Source organism: Pecten maximus, chromosome 6, assembly GCF_902652985.1.
Source record: "Pecten maximus chromosome 6, xPecMax1.1, whole genome shotgun sequence".
NCBI lineage: Eukaryota > Metazoa > Mollusca > Bivalvia > Pectinida > Pectinidae > Pecten > Pecten maximus.
The window spans coordinates 43,897,639-43,921,221 of record NC_047020.1 but is presented as its reverse complement, the minus strand read 5'-3'; the positions used below and the strand labels follow the sequence as shown (position 1 = coordinate 43,921,221).

The 23,583-nt window shown below is 35.7% G+C and overlaps 1 protein-coding gene across 1 annotated transcript in view; it reads left to right on the top strand.

Moving 5' to 3' along the window:
• The window catches only part of LOC117329864 (adenylate cyclase type 9-like), a 63,555-nt gene extending 41,527 nt beyond the window's left edge, over positions 1-22,028 (top strand). The window contains exons 4-6 of the mRNA XM_033888055.1: positions 9,952-9,999; positions 10,932-11,007; positions 17,257-22,028. Coding sequence (XP_033743946.1) covers positions 9,952-9,999; positions 10,932-11,007; positions 17,257-18,917 — 1,785 coding nt within the window. The 3' untranslated portion in view covers positions 18,918-22,028. The remainder of the gene's footprint in view (positions 1-9,951; positions 10,000-10,931; positions 11,008-17,256) is intronic.
• The last annotated feature ends 1,555 nt before the right edge of the window (positions 22,029-23,583 follow it).

Below are 23,583 nucleotides of genomic sequence, written 5' to 3'. Positions count from 1 at the left end.
ATAGACAGGTTTTAATTTTAGCTGGAGATTTAACAACAAGATCCTGCCTGGTAACATAAGGCCAACCCTACCTATGAATCACATTTGATGTATTGGCCCTGCGGAGGATAAAAATGGCTAAGATGTAATTGTCCTGATTAATTTATATTCGTAGCTCGATGAAATATTTTTGAAGAGTCTTGAATCGGTGAAAGCAGATGAGAATAGATTGGAATAATGATATCATTTCCTAGGATTTTTAGGACACCTGAGCCGATAGCTGGCAATGCTAAATTCTCATCATCCATCTCCATCCATTTTTCGTTCACATTTAAAACACAATTAGTAAAGTTACTGTTGAACAAATTCTATTGTTCTGACACGTTGCTGGCTAAATGTTGCTAGTTATAGATTTGATATGAAATCCAAGTTCTATGATGCTGATTTTCTATTCAGATCATTTACTGATGTTCATGATGAATCATTGTTGTTTTGTTGATCTGAAATTCAACATTCTATGACATCAATCTATATAACTCGAACCGAAGTTCTACAGAGCCAATGTTACTAGCACAACTGACATAATTGGCTTCAGGAGGTGCACTTAGACCAAACTGAAGCCTTATTTCCTGGGGATCATTTTATATTGAATATTTACCGATATTTCAAACTTTTTACAGATCTTACTTCGTTCAGTCTTTTTGTAAGGATCAAAGTGATTTTACTGTTTGGGTCAGTCCAGATTCAAAGATGGCCGTCTTAGAATGAAAAAGGCCAAACATATAGATATATCTGTTTCTTGTGCTCCTACCGGCTCAGTTTGGATTCTCAAGTTTTAAGCAAATTTCAGTCACCGTTTAATAACATGTTTATTGATTATTTGAAAACACATTTATTACAAAACCGGCCCATTCTACCATGTCATCAATATCCTAAGACACCTGCACTAACACTAATGTGACATCACAAATACTTTATGACATCACAATGAATATGTGACGTACGTTGCACGATTGTTTCTTTAGAGAAAAAGTACCGTCTGAGTCGAAAATCGTCTGTCTTACATAGAAATGAATTTGAAAATTTTCATTTACATTCTTTTCAATACAGGTTATGTGATAAATAGAATCATAAACTTGTTATCATGTGATACAGAATTGATTACACTTGTTAAATAATTGTATATACCACTTGCCTAAAGGCCCACGACACAACAAATTACTGAACTTGTTTATCAAACTCCATATGATAAAGTCACTCATGTAAAGTCCTGTATTAATTTTGATTTAATATAAAATTACCAAGTAAGATTATTTTTACTCTCTTTTCCCCTGAATACTTGGTCAAGGAAAATAGAAAAACTGTGCTGGAAAAGAGATGAATATTGGAAAGAAAAAACTTTGAACTGTCAGAAATCTTCATGCGTTGATGCATCAATTTTGACATAACTAGGTGTCATGTAACCGTCTGAGGATGAGAATTCGATAAAATCTCTCCAGATAAAACACATATTATTAATCTCTTTCGGCTGTTAGGTCTGAATCTGACACAAGAATTAAAACACTTTTTATCACACGGTGTGGGTAGTCGTCACAAGCAGACAAGTGTCAGCCTCAACATCTTATAACGTAAACATTTGCGGACAACTCATCAAAAATCCGTTTCTTCCTGTGGTGTAGTCGATATCTGATTGTATGCCTAGACAGTTTACACAAAATAAGTTCATATTTTTCTGACCAATTGCATTAGCTGGAAATATATTCACATCCTCTTCAAAGAAACAGACGGTAACTTCTTTCGGGCGGTTTCTTAGCTCCGAAGAAATCCATTTCAGTCTGATGTAGATTTCGATATAATACATTTATGTAGAGTAGATATTGTTCTGGGTATTCAACCAGACATTTCTAACATACAGACAAATAAACCACTTAATACATGTTAATCTGGAAATTAACGACTCGCAAAACAAATCTTTGATTTAGACATTGATTTCTAAATATCAAAGGTCAATATTTATACTACAAGCTCCGGGATACATCGTAAAGAATTGATTTTCTCAAATATCAAAGGGTTTTCACTTAATCAAGTGATTGTGCCGTCCGTTCTGTGTTGGGTGTAATTTATCTTCAGGAATCTAAGTTGGTCATCAATCTTTTATCTCTGGGGTCAATGTGTCGGAGTTTTGTAACCGACAAATCAACCACTCATTTTAATTTGTCAATGAAATACACAATTATCGATTGTTTTTAATGGAGGGAAGACGATCCGCGATTCATTGATTTCTGTGGTACTAGGAGTACAACCCACAATTATCAGTTGATATATAATTGAAGGGATCAAATTCACAATCAATTGACTTTTGACAATTAAATAAAATCCACGATTTATTGATTTCTAGTGAAATAGAATTGACACATTACTTAGCAGATTCACATAAAGAGTTTGAACATTAGGAATTCCTCCCAATCCATACACTGTGTATGTACACCATGGTATTGTAATGCATGGCTGGTCCTGATAGAAAACAAAAACAAAAACTGGCCAACAGACAGCCATCTTGGATTATGACAGTTAACTATTGTTGTTAATATTTTTCATAAACAACTGATGGGTTTTTCAGAGTTCCTCTTTGTCTATAGTTGCGCATGTCCAGTTTTGGAATTGATCGAAAGAATAAAAAAATGTTTTGAGGATACAGCAGTTTTGAAAATAGACCAGAAAATGTCAAACTTTAAAATCAGTAAAGTTCATATTTTGGCTTAATGGTGGATGTCACAGTCCTTCCGGGATCTCGTTTGCATATTGCTTTGAGATATTAGCCCTCAGGCCATACCAATTTGATAAATTGTTCTTCGGATTTTGACATTTTAAAATTGGAGCGAGCGAGCGAAAAAATTTTTATTTAAAAAAAAAACTGAAATCCTAACATTTTGGAGCGAGCGCGTAATTTTCACAGACGCAATATTAGAACAATGCCTTTTCCTCTTTAAATACAGCAACACCAAATGTTTAAATCATTCAAACTAGTTATTTGATGTTGCTGAATTATTACTACATATATGGATCTGCTCAGGAGCAAAAGGTGAATAGAAGAACATCAACAACAGAAGTTACAAACAATGTAATGTAGTAGAACATTTGTCTAAAATACCCGAAGTCAATGATTGGTCACTCCATGAATGATGAAATGCTTAAGCTTGAATTCAAAAACTGTATGCAATGCATGTTCTTTTATGGATACCAATGAAAAAATATCCAAAAGGAAATATTTTGGCTAGTGCATCTATAAAAAATAAAAATCCAAATATCAAGGGATGACCATTACAAAACAAACACATTGCTCAAACAAAATCAACAGTGTTTTATTAAATATTAAGTTTAAACATTGATAGTATTTGAAATTAGATAACATTAACAAAGTCATCTTTGATTGGCATGTCAAAGTATCAAACAACAGGTCTCAAAATGACTAGAATCTGAAACCAATAAACTACAATATTTTGGCAACATTGGCTATAAAATCTAGCAATATTTTGGAAAGAGAACAAAAACATGGTCCCCTCCCCAATCTCAAACTAATAAAACAACTACAAAAAATTGGTAACATGGACTATTAAATCTAACAATATTAATTAATGAGAACAAAAGCATGGTCCCAACCAATAAAAAATGAAAACTAAAATTTACCATTGAAAATCACAACACAGTTTTTGAGGACTGACAAGTTTGGCGGAGTCTTTTGGTTTGGGTGGAAGAGAAAGCGTTTTTTGGGATTCCATTAGCACAGAAAATGCTGACATTTTAACCGGGTCACTGGTAGAATGTTTCTCTTTCTCGTGTTGTGGTTTCAGTAAGAATTCAACAAATCTCATCTCTAAATCTTGACATACCGATATGGACATTTCTGCGGACGAAATGACGATTGTCCGAGATCCGAATTTCTGATAACAAGTACTGTGTTTCGTTCACCCTATTATACAAATCTAGGAACGATAAATCGCCTTCAAGCTCCATTGCCGTATTGTCCAATACATTATGACGACCTGACTCTGTAGTGACAGATATGACTAAAATACCCATTTTGACACATTGAAATTGATGTAAATACCTCGTGGTTTCTTCGTGCTCTGACAGAAGTGTCTATGTCAAACAAACGCTTAAGATCTCTGTCTTAACACGTTTTTATGCCTTCGTTTCAAACGCTCAATTGATCCGGAAAGGGACTCTCTAAATTTTGACTTTGCGGAATAAATTTCCGGATTCGTCATTTTTTGTTGACACAAAAATAGGAGCGGTAAATTTTTAATTTTATTTCAATTTCAATTTTTCAAAACACGAGCGGTAAATCCGACGAACAACAAATCAAATTGGTATGGCCTCAGCTGTCTTCTTTATGTTGATTATCTCATCCGTTCGAAGATTACTCCATTACGACCTGTATTATCGGAAATCGTGTCTATAGCAAATTAAAATCCATAGACATGTCCCTTTCATCTACTGTAACATGAGTTTATGAGGTGGAAATCACAGATTACAAAACCAAGTCTTCAAGGACTTGTGTATGATTTCACTGTTTTCTTCCACCTTGCCCTTTACCGAACCGACGCATATACCAGAAATATGGCTACAAACTCATTATTTGTGAAAAAAATAGCATTTCATACCTGTTGATTTGTTTGACAGAGACCGTTGGCATTTTGATACGATCGTCGGGAACCTGTGGCATTTTGAAATCATATTTATGGTCCTGTAACATCAAGACATTTTGTTTTCCCCGAGCTGATCATGTGTCAGATTGACACGAACTTTTCTCTTCAGTTCCTGTTATAGAGACTTGTATTATTACCGTGTGGCATGTAATCAGAAAACATTAAACATTCTAACAGCCTGGTTCTTAATAACACGGAGCATGATCACAGCTAATGTCTCTGGTTGTGTGACATCAGTGATTCAGGGCAAAGATTCATGTCAGATATTTCTCTTGATAAACTGACGACAACATTTGTTTTTTGGAAAAGAAATCTGATTTTTCTGGTATTTCTATTTTTGATTAAACAAGTCAAAAAACACATTAATCTGTTCTCCGATTAATTGGTGTACAAATCTGTTCTATGTTTATGTGTCAGTTCTCAGACAAATTGGTGTATAAATCTGTTCCGTGTTTACGTGTCAGTTCTCAGATAAATTGGTGTATAAATCTGTTCCATGTTTTGGGTCAGTTCTCAGACAAATTGGTGTATAAATCTGTTCCATGTTTTGGGTCAGTTCTCAGACAAATTGGTGTATAAATCTGTTCCGTGTTTACGTGTCAGTTCTCAGATAAATTGGTGTATAAATCTGTTCCATGTTTTGGGTCAGTTCTCAGACAAATTGGTGTATAAATCTGTTCCATGTTTTGGGTCAGTTCTCAGATAAATTGGTGTATAAATCTGTTCCATGTTTTGGGTCAGTTCTCAGACAAATTGGTGTATAAATCTGTTCCATGTTTTGGGTCAGTTCTCAGATAAATTGGTGTATAAATCTGTTCCATGTTTTGGGTCAGTTCCCAGATAAATTGTTGTATAAATCTGTTCCATGTCCATTGGCACCCTACTTCTGCACAGTTAAGAATATCTGTCTATTGAGGCCACCTCTCCCAATGTAACACAATTCATAGTAAATAACCCTCTTTCTAACAGCCACTTTTCTCACCTGAGTGGCCTTATTAGAGGGGTTTTACTTTTAGCTGGGGATTTAACAACAAGATCCTGCCTGGTAACATCTGTGATTCATTGCCCTCCAATAAGGCCAACCCTGCCTATGAATCACATTTGATGTATTGGCCCTGCGGAGGATAAAAATGGCAAAGATGTAATTGTCCTGATTAATTTGTATTTGTAGCTATAAGATGAAATATTTTTGAAGAGTTTTGAATCGGTGAAAGCAGATCAGAATAGATTGCAATAATGATATCATTTCCTAGAATTTTCTGGACACCTGAGCCAAAAGCTGGTGATGCTGAACTTTCATCATGTCCATTATTACTGCCCAGTTAAGATATATCTTAAGAGATTGGAGACCGCGGTGGCCGAGTGGTTAAGGTGTCCCCAACATTTTATCACTAGCCCCCCACCTCTGGGTTGCGAGTTCGAAACCTAGGTGGAGTAGTAGCCTTGTACTGACCGTAGGCCGGTGGTTTTTTTTCAAGGGTACTATGGCTTTCCTCCACCTCCAAACCTGGCACGTCCTTAAATGACCCTGGCTGTTAATAGGACTTTAAACAAAATAAACCAAACATAAGAGATTTTGTATGTTAATTAAACTTGCCTCATTGTATTCATAAAGACACAGATTAAGACAGAAGTGAAATACACACTCTCTTTAATCTCCGACATTAAGTGTGTAATGATATGAATCTGGTTTGGAATGCGTCTCAAAGTCATTAATTGTCTGCTGCATCTATCAGCATATATATACATCTACTTCCCAAAAAAACAGATGGCCAGAGATTTGATTTTTGCCAAAAAAGGTGATATAGAATTCGGCATTTATACATTAACTGACATGTACATTAAGACAATCATCCGAAAAGTTAATTACAATTTCTTCGCAAATTGTTCTTACTAATAGAGAGTGGTCATAGTATGTCAAAATAATGACATTTAATCAAATGAGATTAAAACAGCAATAGAAATGAGAATTATGGGTAAAACTCCCCAATATAGACAGTAATAAAGGATAGAAATCCAATTCTAATTGAATGTAATTTATCGTTAGGTAATGTGTACGGGAACATAATTTTCACTAATGGTATCAGTTGGACAGGTCCACAGGGAATTGGATGGATTTGTAAGTCAATAGTAATCCTTCAGATGTGCAGTGTTTTTACTGTAGATTCCCAGAGGAACATCCGCAAGATCAATTTATATTTGACATTTTATGGGAGATGGGAAGTTTTCCGTGGCTGTCAATATAACTTTATATTTCCTGTCTCCCGGGGATTATTGTGTTCCTATTTGTCAAAGAAAAGATTAAGCTTACTGAAATGTGTGTGAGGTTGATCAATGTTGTTAGGTTTTGATGGAGAAATCTAGGTTTGTTGCAGTTTGGGACCATAGTGAGGCTGAATTGTTTTGAAGTCAGGAAAGCGGTGTTCCCTGGAGGGGTCCTGTTTCTTGAGACACACAGGGTGTTTATCAAATGCATCTTGTGTTGTTGTGTGATGTTTAGTGTCCATGTACTGAAACTCTTGGTAATATTTCTGTATATTTGGCCATCAGTCAAAAGCCGATTATCTTCATGAAGAAACACTTCATATGACCTTAGTTACCATGAGGACGCCAAATTGATTGTGTGGAACAGTCCAGTCATTGTTTGTAGAGCACTTAACTAAGTTATCCCTAATTTCTGATGTATCATACCTTTCAAAACTGCTTCAAGAGATCAGATGTAGGTCACTGTGACCAATATCTTTAGCTTCACTAAGCTTATCTTCATCCAAGCAGAAGCATACAGGAGAATTTTTTTAAAAAGATGAAAAAAAAAAATATAAATATATACACATGTATATATAAAAAACAACAACAAAAACCAATAAAAATTAATAATGTCTAGTTTTGATGTCAGATTTAAATATTGATTTTAAATTCAACATGATAATAGATTTTCTGTAGGGAACTTGTCATGCCTGTACTGGCCATATCTTGGTGAATCTTACTAAACTTCTGTCATATATTGATTTTCAAAGGCTCCCTATAATAGATTATACGAGTCAGTTTGATATCAATACTGTGTAATGGGAGGTACACAACCATTACAATGCTAATCTCCTTGGCAGCTCTAGGTCTACCATACTAATCTCCTTGGTAGCTCTAGGTCTACCATACTAATCTCCACGGCAGCTCTGGGTCTACCATACTAATCTCCACGGCAGCTCTGGGTCTACTATACTAATCTCCACGGCAGCTCTGGGTCTACCATACTAATCTCCTTGGCAGCTCTGGGTCTACCATACTAATCTCCACGGTAGCTCTGGGTCTACCATACTAATCTCCACGGCAGCTCTGGGTCTACCATACTAATCTCCTAGACAGCTCTGGGTCTACCATACCAATCTCCTCGGCAGCTCTGGGTCTACCATACCAATCTCCTCGGCAGCTCTGGGTCTACCATACTAATCTCCTTGGCAGCTCTGGGTCTACCATACTAATCTCCTTGGCAGCTCTGGGTCTACCATACTAATCTCCACGGCAGCTCTGGGTCTACCATACTAATCTCCTTGGCAGCTCTGGGTCTACCATACTAATCTCCACGGCAGCTCTGGGTCTACCATACTAATCTCCTCGGCAGCTCTGGGTCTACCATCCTAATCTCCACGGCAGCTCTGGGTCTACCATACTAATCTCCACGGCAGCTCTGGGTCTACCATACTAATCTCCTCGGCAGCTCTGGGTCTACCATCCTAATCTCCACGGCAGCTCTGGGTCTACCATACTAATCTCCTCGGCAGCTCTGGGTCTACCATACTAATCTCCTTGGCAGCTACTTTCTATATATCAGTTCTGGTTGCATTTTGTAGGCCTACAATACTACTTTCTATACCAGATCTGGTTTAAGGCCTACAATACAACATTATATACCAGTTCTGGTTGTATGCCTACAATACTACTTTCTATACCAAATCTGGTTGTAGGCCTACAACACTTTCTATACCTGAGCTCTGGTTGTAGGCCTGCAATGCTACTTTCTATATCAGTTCTGGTTGTAGGCCTACAATGCTACTTTCTATATCAGATCTGGTTGTAGGCCTACAATACTACTTTCTATACCAGTTCTGGTTTTAGGCCTACAATACTACTTTATATACCAGTTCTGGTTGTAGGCCTACAATGCTACTTTCTATACCAGTTCTGGTTGTAGGCCTACAATGCTACTCTCTATACCAGTTCTGGTTGTAGGCCTACAATGTTACTCTCTATACCAGTTCTGGTTGTAGTCCTGTATATAATGATAGGGATCACTTCCATGTGTGTTTTGTGTGTATTGATCCAATAGGAGACTGATTCCCTGTTAGCTTTCTTGCTGTGTCATGGATACATGTAAGATTGAGGTTGTTATGCCCAATAGAAGAAGTGGGTCATTAAGTGTTTGACATTTTCCCTGTACGTCTGTCAGTATTATATTTTGGTTTTTAACCCACCATTATCAGATAGTTAGCTGTTCAAATAACCTCATATTCTTGGTCCATTATTTGTCCATCATCTGTCCATCATCTGTCCATTTGCAAGCAATCATTGTTTATGCTATTTCTTGAGAATTACTGGAAGGATATCTCTCAAACCTCTGATGTAGGTTCTCCTTAGTCCATTTTTAATTTCAGATCATTAACATTAATACTAAAAGCTAAACGCTGTCATAAAATTTGTACATATTGTAAATTTTAGAACTGATTCAATATATCAAATGTAGGTCACTAGGACTCCAATGCTCCCTTTATTTATTTTAGTATTTATGTATCCAACAACAAACACAAGTTTGGTAATAAGTCCCACCCATGTTGCCTGTGAAAATGTCAATAAACTCATTGTCCTGCAATATAAGCCTGATGGATCAAAGTTGATGTGATGCTATAGGATAACTCACCTTATGGATCTTGTTATTTCACCAAGATTTTAAGCATGGTCTACGTATATAGTGAAGTTCAGTAACATTTTACCAGTCTGGATAACTTTTTCTGTCTTGAGTAGAAAGGTACTTTAATTCACAGCCTATGAATTGTTCGTCAGAGTTGTCGTCTGCTCATGAAATTAATATTGGGTCCAAACAACACTGCTGGAGTGTATACTAGAGTTATGATGACTTCAGAGGGATAAGGAGAGTGTTTTTATACAAATTATTGTTATAATATACTTCACTTTCATATCTTGTTTAATGATTTTGTGATGAATGATTTTGAAATATTGTAAATGACAGCTATTTCATTTGTGATTACAGGAATCGAAATCCCAGGATGACATGGAGGCCAACCACACTGAGGGGAAGGTAGGATATCTGTGTTCAAGTTTAACAGTAAACAATTTAGAAAAATAAAATATTAAAAATAAAGAAAATGAAGTAACAGTCATGTTGCCATAAAATAATGCCATAATCACAATGTTCTTGTTGATTTATTAATCCATCAATTCCGCTATACTTTGATTGTAACTCTGGTGTTCAAATGTAGAAGAAAGGTGTTTCTCCAGAATTCTGACTCGAGGATAGTGACTTCATTTAGTGTAGAAAGGGAGATAATTCATGCTCATGATATTTCGTTTTTCTAGGAAATATGAAATATTGAAGTTTTGTTTTTATTGTTGCTATTTTGATGGTTTGGTATTATTAACTTTTTGGGGTACCCCATTTAAACAAATAGTAGTATTTCTAGTATGTCCACTAAATTTGTTGGTCACATTTTTTTTTTAGGTTCCTTAAAATTCACTCATAACTTCAGAAAACTAATATTTATTCAGAATAAGTGATAATGTATTTATATACAGTATGTTCTTGTGTGTAAGTGTGTATGAGGTGTACAAGATGTTTCCTTAGAGCTACTTCCCCTTAGTCTTGTTTTCATATTACTAAGGGGAAGAGAAGAAAGAATGAAAATATAGAGGAAAATCAATCTTATATGAAAGAATATAGAGGAAAAATCAATCTTATATATAACCAAATAAGATCAATCAATGATGGGTACAAAGATCCTTCTGGGATCTCTTGTATATTGATGTTTCAGAAAGTTCTTGTTAGAACTTTCTGAGTTCATATATAGGTTCCTTATTAGAAAAGTACAGAAAAGATTAGTCTTTCATGGGTCTGATTTAGATTTATCAATGATGGGCGCCAAGATCCCTCTGGGATCTCTTGTTTTAGCTTGTTGAATCTAAGTGACAACATTACTTTGTGTCTACTGTATAAATGCTGTTTTTGTGTTACAGGGAACGGATGTGAATGGTGTCACAGCAGCGCCATATTTAGGGCGGCACCACAGCGAAACATCGCTAGACGGCACGGGTAAATTTCATTTGCTGCTCGCTTTGGTTGTATCAGGTCCTAGCTTCTCAATGGTTATACTCTCGTCTGTTAGGAGACATGGTCCTAATCTTGTCTGTTAGGACACATCATCCTACTCTCGTCTGTTAGGAGACGTTGTCCTACTCGTGTCTGATAGGAGACGAGATCCTACCCATGTTTGCTTGGAGACGTGGTCCTACTCTCGTATGTTAGGAGACGTGGTCCTACTCTCATCTGTTAGGAGACGTGATCCTACTCTCATCTGTTAGGAGACGAGATCCTACCCATGTTTGCTTGGAGACGTGGTCCTACTCTCGTATGTTAGGAGACACGGCCCTACTCTCGTCTGTTAGGAGACATGGTCCTGCTCTCGTCTGTTAGGAGACATGGTCCTACTCTCATCTGTTAGAAGACATGGTCCTGCTCTCGTCTGTTAGGAGACATGGTCCTACTCTCGTCTGTTAGGAGACACGGCCCTACTCACGTCTGTTAGGAGACGAGATCCTACTCTCAACTGTTTGGAGACGAGGTCCTACTCTCATCTGTTAGGAGACATGGTCCTACTCTCGTATGTTAGGAGATGTGGTCCTACTCTCGTATGTTAGGAGATGTGGTCCTACTCGTCTGTATGGAGATGTGGTCCTACTCTCGTCTGTATGGAGATGTGGTCCTACTCTCGTCTGTATGGAGATGTGGTCCTACTCTCGTATGTTAGGAGACGTGGTCCTACTCTCGTCTGTTAGGAGACACGGCCCTACTCACGTCTGTTAGGAGACGAGATCCTACTCTCATCTGTTTGGAGACGAGGTCCTACTCTCATCTGTTAGGAGACATGGTCCTACTCTCGTATGTTAGGAGATGTGGTCCTACTCTCATCTGTTAGGAGATGTGGTCCTACTCTCGTCTGTATGGAGATGTGGTCCTACTCTCGTCTGTATGGAGATGTGGTCCTACTCTCGTCTGTATGGAGATGTGGTCCTACTCTCGTCTGTATGGAGATGTGGTCCTACTCTCGTCTGTATGGAGATGTGGTCCTACTCTCGTCTGTATGGAGATGTGGTCCTACTCTCGTATGTTAGGAGACCTGCAGTATTTATTAGACTAAGAATAATGTATTAAAACATGGATTCTTCAATTCTGGTATGAAAATCAAACTTCCTTCATCTATAGATAAACAAAACTGTATATATTTGTTGTGCAAGTTGAGAACCATTGAGAATCTACGCTATGATACAGGGTAAACCAGATTACTTTTGCATACAAATTACTTTCATCAATTTTGTCCAGTGGCTCAAAAAGATTGTAAAGTATTTCACTTTATAATTGAACTCAGATCTGAAAAAAGGTTCCCAATTCTACAGTGTTCAATCCAAGCTTCACTAATGCGTCAATGACCTCTTTGTAATTCAATGGCACAATTTTTACGCATAGATGAGGCACATAGGGATTACTACTTCTGAAGGGTTTAGTTAAATACACAGCTAAACTTGGCTGATGAAAATGGCCCTCACTGTTACAAGCGTCAAAAGCCATTTCTTAACTCAGGAGTTTTCAATCGACTCTCAGGGATTCCCACTTGTTGAAGCCTGAAAATGAAAGTAATACTTCTGATTGGCTCTGATGTTGTTACTTTCAATATTCTCAGGATTTTACCTTAAGAAAGACAAAATAAGTAAAAGTGTCCTTTCAACCAATGACAACTGACTGCCCAGTCAGTGACAGTAAAGTAAGAGGAAAAGATACTTACCTAACAATTAATTGGAGACTAATAAAGAATTCTAAGGTTTAAAGCAGTTGATAAATACTTACGTGTAAAGTTGTAACATCAGAACTTGAATGGGTTCCTTTATTATAGAAAATATCAGATGAATCCTCCCGGACACGTGAGTGAGGCACCAGGTAGGCGCATTCATCAGTACCAAACAATCAATGAATTTTATTGACAGTATCGATAACTGAGGCAGGATATTTCTCACGACATTTACCTACAGTGAAATATTTTCATGATCCAGATAAATTAATATGCCTAAAAGTTGTAGGAAATAAATGAAAGACTGCAAAAAGAATCATTTTTCAGACTAGTAAATAGTGTGTTATTGTGCTAAATAATTACATTTCCATTAATTAGCATATTAAAGCTTTTTCATATATAGTTTCTCTTTCAGCAGCCCTCTTTCCTCTTAAATGACCCCTGTTTTTAAACACGGTCAGGGGCCAGACTGGCCCTATTGGTGCTAATTCTGGATTGAACACTGCTTTTATATCAAAAGAAAATGAGCGCAAAGGAAATTTGGTTTACAGCAAAACAAAATTTGTTGGTTGGCTGTATTTACAAGAAACCTGGATTAAACAAGACATCATGGGCTGTCAGTATTTATGAATTATGAAAAGTATTGGACATACTTAATTGTCTGTTCTGACCAATAAAATTTCCGTCGACACCCCTAACTGCCAAGTTCAGCCAATAAATTTTGATAATTTTTAACCTGAATTTTGCATACAGCTAATTCCCTACACTCCATGCCAAGGGTTGCCTGACTACGTATACATATATATATATATACACCTGTTATCCTATTACCTTACGTAGAAGGATTGAGGACCAACAGGTCTATAGGTGGACTTGGCTTGCTTTGCAGTAGTGTTGAGTGGGGGGCGTCCTTATCCCCAATCTTCCATATCTCTTAATTCATCTTCAAAATCCAAGGGTTTTACTCTCACTATTCCTATCATCTCTCAATCTTTGGTATATGTCATGGCTGAAAATTTGACATTGAGACCTGTACATTTGACATTGAAACTTACATTTGACATTGCGACATGTACATTTGACATTGTGACCTGAACATTTGACATTGACATTTGACATTCAGACTTGTACATTTGACATTCAGACTTGTACATTTGACATTGAGACTTGTACATTTGACATTCAGACTCATGCATTTGACATTGAGACTTGTACATTTGACATTCAGACTCGTACATTTGACATTCAGACTTGTACATTTGACATTCAGACTTGTACATTTGACATTCAGACTTGTACATTTGACATTCAGACTTGTACATTTGACATTCAGACTCATACATTTGACATTGACTTGTACATTTGACATTCAGACTCATGCATTTGACATTCAGACTTGTACATTTGACATTCAGATTCATACATTTGACATCGAGACTTGTACATTTGACATTCAGACTTGTACATTTGACATTGAGACTTGTTCGATTGACATTGAGACTTGTACATTTGACATTGAGACTTGTACATTTGACATTGAGACTTGTACATTTGACATTCAGACTTGTACATTTGACATTCAGACTTGTACATTTGACATTCAGACTTGTACATTTGACATCGAGACCTGTACGTTTGACATTGAGACTTGTACATTTGACATTCAGACTTGTACATTTGACATTTCTCCATGACTTAAGTCTGGCAACTCTTACTGATATCACAATTACTTCTGCTGTCATGACTGTAAATAAACAATAGTATGAGGTAAGTATTATAAACTACTGGCTGTGATGCTGGATGTGAAAAGGGAGGCAACCCCTTGATTTGTCCATTACATTGTTCTCCACCTAATATTAAGTTGTTAGGTCAATTTTCTTCTGTTTCTTACTGAAGTGTGACAAGTACCTGTTCTGGTCCAGTAGATGTAGAGTGCACACGTTGCTTTAATCTATAGATAGTGCAGGGGGTCAGGGACATCACTCTTTTGATTCTTAAATTTATAGCTGCATAATAACATTTTCATTCTAATAAATTCAATTCCAGTAAATTCACATTTTTTCTACAATTAACATCTGTCTTTCTGTTCATAACTCTGCAATTTTTCTATTACTAGACTTGGGTGTGATAGCTTTTAGATGTTATAGCTATTATTAGCAGACTAGGGTGTGATAGCTTTTAGATGTTATAGCTATTATTAGCAGACTAGGGTGTGATAGCTTTTAGACGTTAGCTGCTATCATTAGACTAAGATGTGATTGCTATCAGATATAAACTACTATTAGATATTAGCTATTGCTATAGATGCAAACTTCTGAGTTTTGTAATATTTAATTTTTGATATACATAGTATGATAATTATTGCATTTACCAATAATTAGTAAGCATGATAATTATTGCATTAACCATTAATTAGTAATTATTTTGATTTTAAGACAAAATCTCTAGAGATTACCAAGTTACCTCCCTTATGTTCGGCTTCCAACAACTTGATGGCAACAGATATATATATCTTGGGGCAAAGTTACTCCCAGCTAAATTGTTGTCTTTAGTTTCATGTCAGTAAAAACTTAAATACATCTTACATCAAGAATCGTTTCTTTAAGTTATGCGAACTTTTGGTTGGTATTAGAAACTTGGGTCCTAGTGAAGTTAATTTCTGAAATAACAATTAGTCATCAGATTAAACATTGCTGAAAATATAACAAAGGGAGGTAACCTGGTACAAATAATTATTATACTGGTTTTGTTTTACAAAGTTAGTTAATGCCGTGGTGTATCTTCTGGCTATCTGTCAAAACAAACTTAAAAGTATATCTTAAACTGCACATATGTGTGTTCAAATGTTATTGGGAAACAATGTATTAAGATACTTGTTAGGAAGGGATAGGCTTGGAAATATTTGTTTGGGAGGGGAACATGGAAGTCCATGTAATAGATTGATAAATGTGACAAGACATTTTCTGAAGGAAGGAGGCAGCTTCAAAATTAATTTGTTTATGTAATAAAATGGATGTCCTGTAGGAGCTTGGTAATTGGACTCTTGGACTTATTAGTTCTATGATAGCTATAATAGTCATTGTAATTACTGCAGATTGGAGGAAAAAATAAAATGCCAATATGATAAAGAAATATCTTAATACATGCTTCATCTAACTAGGGGTATGCATGTCCTAGGTACTTCACGGTGATATATTACACAATGCTACTGCATATGACACTGGGAAAGTCAATTACTATGGTTTATTACAGGGGTAGTGAACAGAGATATATACGTTATCAAGTGAGCAATCGAAGGCCCAATGGGACTCTTGTTATTCTTAGAATTCTTTTTTTTCAATAGCTTTTGATATTTTTAGAATTCTTTGTTTTCAATAGCTTTTAATATTTTTAGAACCATTCTTTGTTTTCAATAGCTTTTGATATTTTTAGAATTCTTCTTTGTTTTCAATAGCTTTTAATATATTTTAGAATTATTCTTTGTTTTCAATAGCTTTTAATGTTTTTAGAATAATTCTTAGTTTTTTATAATTTATTACTAATTTTGTGCACATTTAGGTAAGATGGAAAGCGTTCCTACTGTGTCACAAAACCCTCTCTCTAACTCTCCACCACGACCTTACATGGGGTCACAAGGTCAACAGGTCAATGGCAACATAGCAACGACCCTCAAGGTCAATTCTGTAGAACTTGACAACAAGGCTGTCATTGATGTTGATGAGAAGGCTACTGTTGGAATTCATAAACAGCAGAAAGGTGGCTGATAACATGACCTTGTATTATTTTCTCAGTCTGATCTTTTCAAAATAATATGGATTATGATGTTTAACCTTTTTACTAAACTTACTAAACTGATGTCACTGCATTAAATATAAACATGTGGTAAACGTCACTTTTACTAGTATGCCTTCTATTCTCATCCCCCTTTCTTTCTTTCTTTCTTTCTTTCTTTCTTTCTTTCTGGTCATTTCTTCTTTTTTGCTTTCCGGTCCTTTCTTTCTTTCTTTCTGGTCCTTTCTGGTCATTTCTTTCTTTCTTTCTTTCTTTCTTTCTTTCTGTCCGGTCATTTCTTTCTTTCTTGCTTTCTTTCTGGTCATTTCTTTCTTTCTTTCTTTCTTTCTTTCTTTCTTTCTGTCCGGTCATTTCTTTCTTTCTTGCTTTCTGGTCCTGTCTTTCTTTCTTTCCATTGTTTCCTCTGCAAGATCATTAAACTCACATAAAAATGTCTAACTTGCATCTTCCCGTCTACAAACCGCTGGTTTAGTAATTACAAAACCAAAATTACTGAACATCATTATATTTTGTCCTAACTGTGAATAATGCCTCCACTAGTGTTCGAACCCAGGACCTCTGACTTAATAGTCTTACGCTCAACCGATCGAATTAAAGAGAAGATCTCTCAGGCTGAGCGGTATTGTGGCTAGTATTTACCAGGGTTACATAAATATCATCAAATTTGCTATTAGTCAGATTTATAATTATTTTTTCCATCATTTCAGATATCACGAGTCCGATCAACGACACCCTGATGCACCATAATCAAGACAGTGCCCAAAACGATCTTTACATTCTCAAGTGTATGAAGGAAGATGTTAAAAACAAGGAGTTCTTCTACAAACCTCCGATCTCTAAGCTCACGCTCAGCTTCCAGAACAAGGACCTGGAGGAGGACTATCGGGACCACTATATCCAGGACAATCAGAGCGAGAACACCTTGTCGTCGCCACGATATCACGCCCTGGTGGAGATCATCATATCCTTCGTCGTATTTACCATAATCGCAATCGCTGCATTTATCATGTTCGACTGCGAGTTGCCATGGATACTCGTTTTCCTGGTATCCTTGGTCTTGGAGATTCTGGTCCTAGTCCACGCGGTAACTGATATCAAATGTAGGAAGCAGAAAATGGAATCGTGCAAAAAGTTTGTTGATTTCATATCTGGATGGTATTTCCGCAATATCCTTGGAGCGATCGTTGCAAGTATCCCAGTGGTTGCGGTTTATTCCAATATTTCATGTGACGTACTAACAGAAAAAATTTGGCAGTTTCGTTTTTTCTCTTACTGCATCATGGTGTCGCTACTTCACTACTGTAACTTCACCATGCTCAGTTCCTGGCTCAAGTCAACTCTGGCTGCTTTAGCTGGAGTCGTGTTGATAATTTTGTGGAGTGTGAATATCTGTATGTTCAACTCGGACACAAAAGAAGTCACCTTTATGGGGAATACCTCTACCTTAATGGGTAATGTCTCTACAAATTACGATGTTCAGACCCCGCTGTCAAATGACACAAACAAGTTTGACTACCTATTCTCCGGGAGCAACTACCGACGGTACGAGATCTTACTCGACATGGTTCTACTTCTATTTCTGGTTTGGTTCCTCAACCGCGAATTTGAAATTAACTACAGGTTGAGTTTTAATGGAGATGCACAGGCGTCAGCCAATAAGCAGCAGATGCAGCGAACCATGGATCAAGCTGATTGGCTGCTTCACAATATCATACCGGAGCATGTATCGAAACAGATAAATAAAATGGGTGTGACGAAATACTCCAAAAATCACAAAGACGTTGGTGTGATATTTGCAACACTAGTCAACTTCAACGAATTTTATGATGAGGCATATCAAGGGGGAAAAGAGTACCTGCGTGTGCTGAACGAACTCGTCAGCGACTACGAGGATCTGCTGGACGAATACCGTTTCAAAGATGTAGAAAAAATCAAGACTATAACAAGTACCTTTATGGCGGCCTCCGGGCTGAATGAATCTAATCGGGCAAAAAACAAGCACCCTCATGCTCATTTATTCGCACTTATGGACTTTTGTGTTGAAATGCAAGGAGTGGTGCAAAGATTTAATGAGAGTATATTTAACTTTGCATTCGAATTGAACATTGGGTTTAACTTTGGTGAAGTTACCGCCGGTGTCATCGGTACCACCAAGTTGTTATATGACATCTGGGGGGATACAGTGAACATCTCCAGTCGAATGTACTCCACTGGGGTCAAAGATAGAATTCAAGTTCCTGAGGCGACAGCGAACCTGCTCGGAGAGATGTACGATTTTGAGTATCGTGGTACGATTCCGGTGAAGGGAAAAGGAGATATGAAAACGTACCTGTTAGTTGGCAAAAAGCCAGGTGCTGAATGGAGTTAATGCTGGAACCTCTGGAATTCCTAGTTCAAAAGACTGCATTTAGGCAAATAAAGTTAATTTTTAGTTTTATAAAGGCACTGCCATTTTGCCCAACATCATTTCATTGTCAAATTTGCCAAAAGTTTGATTGCTGTATCGAAATTCCGGATTGTCACTTTTATTTCATGTATTTTAGTTTTGTCCATCAGACAAGCACATCCCCAAAAGTGATCTAACATTGTCTGCAAATAGTCTCCAAGTGACGGGGTATTAGCCTCTAAGAAATTGGAAATAGTCTCAAAGTAACAGGGAATTAGTCTGAAGAGCCTGAAGAACCTTTAGCTTTGTATTTCTGAAACTTATGTTGACAATAATAAATTCAGAATCCATGCATAACAAAAACTTTTTTTTTTAGAAATTGAAAAAAAAATAAAGAAATATAGAAAAAAAAAGATAAGAAAAATAAAATGGCAGCACTACTTTTTCCATGACAGTAGCCGCAGAATCTTAAAATTGATTTTATTTTGCCACTCTAAGCAGCCCTGCAGATAAATCTTGGGGAGTACAAATTATCTATGCTGGAGTTATCTCCCTTGGGAGTTCTTTGTACAGGTGATCGTCGTTGGAGTTATTTCCCTTGTCTGTTTATGGAGTTCAGTTATTATCTAGCAGGAGAGGGATACAGTAATTTGTTTAACCCAGATTTACCTCTGTGGTGAGGTGTTTCTGTAACATTGGTTGTAGAAAGTATTACCTTCCCCGGAACGGCCGACAGATTTTCAAAATCGATCCATGCTGGATATTGTGATCTCATCTTAACCTGCGCAGTGATGATAAAACGCAGTTACCTAACCGGTACCATGATCATCAAAATCTAGTTTGTACATTATGCATCGACAGCCATAGATTTGTAAAATGTATCTCCTACTGATTTAGCTAGCCAACGTAAGGATTTAGCATAGCTGTTCTTCATTCAATTAACAGCAAATTATTTTTGGAATTTTTTTTGACGTTCAATATTGATATCTTTCTGGGTTACGGTTTAATCTAAAACTACTGGGGCCAAGACTTAAGGTAATAGACAGGTTTCCTGATTATACAGGTTCATTTAATTACCTTGACTTGTCTAGTGGTTACAACTGTCCAGATTACACAGGGTCTACTCTAGACAGGTTACACTGTGAATATAAATGACTGGTTGAAATTTAGGACAATATACTGTTGTTAATATTTTTTAATGAAATATTGTCTTTTTTCTCAAAAATTATTTTAAAGTGATTATCATTGACATTTGTGGGATACCGGCTAGTAAATTTTTCTCAAGCTTTGTCTCTAGAACAGATTTAAAAAATTCATTAAAGCTTTTTATGGCATTATTTAAGATATTTTGACTTTAAAAATAGCTCAGTACGTAATGATAATAAACTTATACAATGTACTGTTTTGTGTTGACCCTGTATTTTCAGATAAGGTCAAAGTTCATACATTGCTAATATCTGTGAAGAAACAAACGAAAATTTAAGCAATTTTCAGCAAAACAATAAAAAATAATTGATATACATGTGTTGATGAAATGAGAAAACTGATTGGTTTTCTGGAACATTTGGGTCAGTATTGGTACAACATATATGTACAGTGTATATGTGTGTTGGTAAAATCAGAAAACTCGCATGGCTGGTTGTCTTCACCGTAAAGTATAATATGACTCCAGTAGACATGAAATTGATATGTACAAATGATGTAGATATCTTCTTAAATTTTTTTAATGTGTCTGGTTTTTATCAATCTTTTATGCATAATTTCGTCCCTTATGCTCAATAGTTATCAAAGGACACGATCATTGTAGCTATGTTCATATTTGCTAAGTGTTGTGTACAGTTTCGATGACCAGGGAGAGTGAAAATTATTTTTCAATGATTTTATGCATGAATATTTTTAACAAAATCATCGGAGCATCAAATGAAGAATTCAACTTCAACACTAAAAATGAACTTCTCAACCAAAAATAACCTTTTTTAACAGTAGCATGTTTGTGTTTTACGTGCATATTTCAAAGTGGAACCTCTTTTAAAACAGAATCTGAATATTGCTGGACATGTGTAAAATGTATATTACCCTTGAAAAAAAATCAAGCATTTTATAATCCTGGAATGAAGGAATGGAAAATAGCTTAATGTTGTTCATGATTTGTTTCGAAAACATTACTTACAGGGTTTCACTGTTTTTAAACTTGCAGAAATACTGTATATCTATGGAGAATTTTCTGTCATGAAATTTAAAATGGCAACATTTTAAATACCAGAATGCAGTCTGATCAAAATAATTAGTTATGATTGTTTGATCGGAAAATAAATTACTATGGAAAATTTTCATATTTCAGTGTGCATTAATAGAATATAAAATATAAGTGATTTGATATAAAATATAGCATTTTTACTGTTTTAGTAAGTTTAGTTGTCTGAGGAATGTTGTGAGAAAGTGTTGTTGGTGGACACACAAGCTTCTGAGTACAGATATATATAACACTTATTTATTGAAATATTGATGAATTTGTTTCAGTTAACCCTTGTACATATTGAATAATTGTACATATAGTATACATTTTGAGCAAGAGGTTGGGTTTGCATGAAAGTTTGCGCAAGAAGTAAGATTTGGGTCAAGTTTACGCGATAACTTATGTTTGCATGAGAGATTGCAAGACAAAAGGTTTACGTGGTTTGCATGAGAGTTTGGGTGAGAGTTTATGTTTGCATGAGAGTTTGGGTGAGAGTTTATGTTTGCAGGAGAGTTTGGGTAAGAATAAATAACAGGATTAGCTGTAATTTATAATACGATGTTGTTGTAATGGTGTAATACCATGGTACATTGTATTGGTATCATCTTTGTATATTGATACACAACAAACCAATACCTACCAGAAAGTCTCCTGGTCCAGACAGAAACATCATCTGTGTTTGTGAGTTTGTATAGCATTATAGTGTGGTAAATGTCCTTGAATAATGATGATATTAAATTTTCTTGATATTTAAAATGTTAGCTTATAGATCAAAGATATAGAAAATGTTTTCATCTATATTTGATGTTCATGCACCAGTATATATATAGAAACCTTAATAAAAGTGTTGTAATCAATCTGTATTTTTTTTCGTGGCTGAATATTTTACATAAATTGCTAATAATATCATCTTATGCACAAAATTCAAATTTGCACACATACATTGCATCTATGAGATTCAAGGGTAGCGTAGGGTAAGTTATCTATATACCATATATGAATGTAACCCATGGAAATTTCAAGGATGGCCACATTGTGAAAAATTATTCCATAGGGAATAACATAATATTATCATAATTACGGAGCATTTACAGTGTGTTAGTTATGTGGTAACGCTACAGTAAAACTTTACTTTACCTGGTGGGTGTTCCCTGTGTACTGACGACTCAGAAATAACGCATTTTATTGATGAACCAAGTAGCACTGTTAAAATATGTCCTGAATATTCACAATAGAATCACTGGATTCCATATATATATTGCTTCAAAACTGGTATTTTCAAAAAAAAAAATATATTGATTATAAGAATTTTTGAAATAATTCTGTACAGAGGTATCATATCTTCATTGACTTGGTACATAGGGAGACACTTGCTGTATGATATTGTGCCTTGTATAATCATCACCCTTGAATATTTCTGTCCTGTCTTTTCTTTTCCAATAAATATTGATATTTTCCGTGTCTTTAATAAATATATATCTAAGTCTGGCCTGTCATCAAGGGGGATAACTCTAGTGTTCTTTGTCAGTGTTGGAACTGAGTAATTCAGCGGAGACTTCACTAAAATTGTTTAGGAAGATTGAAAATGTCGGTGACTACATCTGTACATCAATTTATTCATTTTTAATTAATTTTGTAAATTTTGATATCTCAATTCATGATATCATTGCCATTGTAGTAAAATCAATGTTGGCCTTTACAAGTTACTTTCCTTTTGAACAAAGGGTTTTTTTTTGTCAATTTCAGATGAATCATAGAAATCAGTATTTAATAATCCTGTATTTCAGATCAAACCACATATATGAAAATCACTTTAAATTGATTTTTTAAAAAAAAAAGTGTTTTATTAGAAACAAAAACCAACCCTTGTTATGATTTTGAAATTTTCTCTTGGCTGCATCCGTCTTGGTTTTAGGGCCAAAGTTAACATTAATTAAGTTCAGTTAGACTGAATTACAAATCCAGGTTCCGAAGCTTAAATATGATTTATCCTGGAATTGAATTTGATCTGTTGAAACATGTCTTGTAAGGAAGGGAGGTAACTTGTACAGTTATAACTACGGAGACTTTGATGATAGGTATTATATATCTATATTGTTGTTAAATAACTAGACTAATTATGTATGTACAACATGTTTAGGGTGATCCTGTTGATAGTCCTCCTTTATCCCCATATTGTCATAAAATACACAGTCTTTACTTAAAAATCATTATTTCCTTAAATTTTTCACAAATTTTTTTCTATGTATTTTCTTAACCAAAGTTTCTTTGTATTACTGGAATTAAATGTTATGCTAAATCCAGTTTCTATAACATTTAATAATGTGGTAGATTATTTTTTTTTTTAATTGCTGTCGAAGTTTTTCGCTGTAAGTGTACCAAGTCATCTTGGATCCTTTTAACTTTCCAAAA